The sequence below is a fragment of the Sinocyclocheilus rhinocerous genome, unplaced genomic scaffold, assembly GCF_001515625.1.
Source record: "Sinocyclocheilus rhinocerous isolate Xijiao unplaced genomic scaffold, SAMN03320098_v1.1 scaffold671, whole genome shotgun sequence".
NCBI lineage: Eukaryota > Metazoa > Chordata > Actinopteri > Cypriniformes > Cyprinidae > Sinocyclocheilus > Sinocyclocheilus rhinocerous.
This window is the reverse complement of record NW_015625021.1, coordinates 1,365,138-1,368,955: the sequence shown is the minus strand read 5'-3', so window position 1 is coordinate 1,368,955 and position 3,818 is coordinate 1,365,138. Positions and strand designations below refer to the sequence as shown.

At 39.5% G+C, this 3,818-nt stretch overlaps 1 protein-coding gene across 1 annotated transcript in view; it reads left to right on the top strand.

The window, feature by feature from the left end:
• The window catches only part of sptbn1 (spectrin, beta, non-erythrocytic 1), a gene marked incomplete at its 5' end in the record, with an annotated part of 37,871 nt that overhangs the window by 15,463 nt on the left and 18,590 nt on the right, over positions 1 to 3,818 (top strand). The window contains 3 exons of the mRNA XM_016562278.1: positions 825 to 955; positions 2,986 to 3,190; positions 3,365 to 3,721. Of these exons, the coding sequence (XP_016417764.1) occupies positions 825 to 955; positions 2,986 to 3,190; positions 3,365 to 3,721 (693 nt within the window). The remainder of the gene's footprint in view (positions 1 to 824; positions 956 to 2,985; positions 3,191 to 3,364; positions 3,722 to 3,818) is intronic.

The following is a 3,818-nucleotide window of genomic DNA, read 5'->3' as shown; positions in this document are numbered from 1 at the left end:
CTTTGAAAAGCAAGACAAAACAGTAAAAAGCACATTTTGGCTATTTAATTTATGCAATAGTGAAAAAAATTGGCAAAATACATGGGGGGGAAAAAACTCGAAAAACCGTGTTCGGTATTCGGCCCAGTGTTTCATTTTGTTCTGTTTCGGCTTCGGCCAAGAATTTTCATTTCGGTGCATCCCTAGTTTTTTCATATTTCGTTTACACTCATTTAAATAGCATTTTATTTCTAAAAACATGGTGAAAATGTGTATCTTTAAAGGTCGGGAGAGTTTGTTTCTCCACTTCAGTAACACTTACAAACATCAAACTTAGCAGTTTTATTCCTATCTATATTCTGAATGTTTTGCTGAGGGACTTGTTCATACATCATTCATACTGATTTATATATCATTTCATTCCTAAAAACATGGTTGAAAATGTATTTTATTCTTGCTTGTTGACTGTATTTCCTGATTTATAGGTTGATTAAAAAAAGAGATGTTAAAAATCACTTAAGTAAAAATCTTTAACTCTAATGTTAACAAAATTAAACAAGAATTTTGAAACTGGCTTTACCCAGGGTTCAGATTTTGCTTCTGGAAATGTATGCAAATTAGTGTATATTTATAGATAATGTCTGATTTTGCATATTTAAACAACATTTCAGAAAATTAGTAATACAAAATTCAACATCCTAATGTATTATGCTTAATTAACTGGGGGAATATAGTGATACCTATTAGATCACCTGTAGTGTCCTGTTTAAACCAAAATGGTGTTCGCTTTAGCAGTTCTATGTTTACATGCTGCTTTTCTGAAATGTGTCCCTTGTTGTTCTCAGGATGAGCAGAGTTCAGTGGCCATGCTGAAGAAGCACCAGATCCTGGAGCAGGCGGTGGAGGACTATGCTGAAACCGTGCACCAGCTGTCCAAGACCAGCCGAGGCCTGGTGGCCGCCAACCACCCCGAGAGGTACAGAACACAGTTACACACATTGGGCCCTATTTTAACGATCTAAGCGCATAGTCTAAAGCGCACGGCACAGGTGCACTTAGGGCGTGTCCAAATCCACTTTTGCTAGTTTAACGACGGGAAAAACGGTCGGCGCGCCCGGTGCATGGTCTAAAAGGGTTGTCCCTATTCTCTTAATGAGTAATGGCCGTGTTTTGGGCATAACGTGCAATAAACCAATCAGAGTGCGCTCATGCCATGGTGGATTTGCTATTTACACGGCAGAATTTGCAAGCGCAAAGACTGAACACGTCTCCAGAGATGAAACGGAGCTGCTCATGTGCGAGCAAATAGGTAGCCTAATTCTGATACTTGCAGTGACTATCCATTATGACATGTAGGCATTTTTATATTTATGTAGCCTACACAATAATAATCTTTTACATTGTAATCCTTTAATTTTTAATATTTGACATGCTTGTGTGCTGCTGTGTGTCCATGTGTGTGTAATAAGCAGAGTGTACACGCGGTGTGGACCCGCCTATACTAACGCGCTCTTTAAATAACAAAAAAACTACTGCGCCATTGACTTTAGACCAGGTTTTTGTTGGTCAATGGCGCAGTCTATTTCAGTTGCCTCAAAATAGCAACGCGCCAGCAATGCGCCTGAACACACCTCGTTTTCAGACCAGCACGCCCATGGGCGCACAAATGGGCGCAAATGCATTTGCGATTTAAACAACGTGGCGCAGGATGTGAAAATGACAACTGTGTCGTGCTGAAACTAGCAAAAAACACTTGCGTCGCGCCTGGCACTGCATTGCACCAGGTGTATGATAGGGCCCTTAATCTGAATCTAAATCTGAATCTGAATCTGGGTCTCATTTTGACTCTCAATCTGATATTAACTTTAAAACTAAAAATCTAATTTTGAGTTTGTTTTCTAAACATATTTCTAAATATGGATCTGACTTTGAATATTAATATTAGACTCTAAAACTGACTTTGGCTTTGATTCTAAATCTGATTTAGATTTTCTGCTTTTAGGACTCTAAAACTGACGTCGCTGACACTGATTTAAATGATTTTGAAATTGATTCTAAACCTGAATATGGTTCTGAAAATTTTAATCTGAATCTGATTTTGACTCTAAAACTAACTTTGACTTTTTAATTTGTTTATTTTGATTGTACATCTGAATCTAAATCTGCTTTTGACTATAATGCTGACTTGAATCCACTGGATTTTAATCTTAATCCTATTTGATTCTGGCTCTGGATCTGAATCTGATTTTGACTCTAAAACTAACTTTGGCTTTCATTTTTTAATCTAAATCTGCTTATGACTATAATGCTGACTTGAATGTACTGGATTTTAATCTTAATCCTATTGATTCTGGCTCTGAAACTTTGAGTCTAAATCTGGATCTGAATCTGATTTTGACTCTAAAACTAACTTTGACTTTCATTTTTGAATCTAAATCTGCTTTTGACTGTAATGCTGAAACTGACTTTGATTCTAAGTCTGGATCTTAATCTGATTTTGATTCTAAATCTGGATTCAAATCTTAATCTGATTTGATTCTGTCTCTGAAACTGAGTTTGACTTTGATTCTTAACCTGAATCTGATTTGATTCTAAATCTGGATTTGAATATTTATCCGATTTGGATTCTAAAACTGACCTTGATTCTAAATCCAAAATGTTAATCTGATTTCGACTCTGACTCAAAAACTGACCTTGACTTTGATTCTTAATCTGGATTCAAATCTAATATGATTCTGACTTGGATTCTAAATACAGATTTGAACTTTAAACTTATTTAATTCTGGCTCTGAAACCGACTTTGATTCTAAACCTAGATCTGAATCTCATTTTGATTCTGAATCTGATTCCAACTTTGATGTGGATTTTAAATTGATCTGAATTAGATGTGCACTCTAATGTTCGTATTTCAAATCAGATCTTAATCTTTGCACCTCTGGCCTGATTAACATCTTATGCTGAACATCTCTGAATGTGATCTTGACTTCTGATGTGTCTGTGCTGCAGTGAGAGGATCGGCATGCGTCAGTCACAGGTGGATAAGCTGTACGCCGGACTGAAGGACCTATCAGAGGAGAGGAGAGGCAAACTGGAGGAGCGCTTCCGCCTCTTCCAGCTCAACCGGGAGGTGGACGATCTGGAGCAGTGGATCGCCGAGAGAGAGGTGGTGGCTGGATCTCACGAGCTCGGACAAGACTACGAACACGTCACTGTGAGTGAGAAAAATGAATTCTAACACACTCATAATGTCAAAATGTTCATTTCAGTGTTAGGGTTAGTCTACAGCAGGGCTGTCCAAACTCGGTCCTGGAGGGCCGGTGTCCTGCAGAGTTTAGCTCCAACCCTAATTAAACACACCTGAACCAGCTAATCAGGCTCTTACTAGCGTGAATTCGCTCGTGACACAGGAAACATCGGTCAGGAGCGTGTGGACGGCGTGAACCGTATGGCTGACGAACTCATAAACGCAGGGCACACTGACGCGGCGACTGTTGCCGAGTGGAAGGACGGTCTGAACGAGGCCTGGGCCGATCTGCTGGAGCTCATCGACACACGCACGCAGATTCTTGCCGCATCCTACGAGCTGCACAAGTTCTACCACGACGCCAAGGAGATTCTGGGACGCATCCTGGACAAGCACAAGAAGCTTCCAGAAGAGCTGGGCCGAGACCAGAACACGGTGGAAACCTTGCAGAGGATGCACACCACGTTTGAACATGACATTCAAGCTCTCGGGACGCAGGTGCGTCGCTCAGATCCAGAAACACACAGATATTAATACACAAAAGTCATTTGGATAGATTGAATAACATAATATTTTTATATATATATATATATAT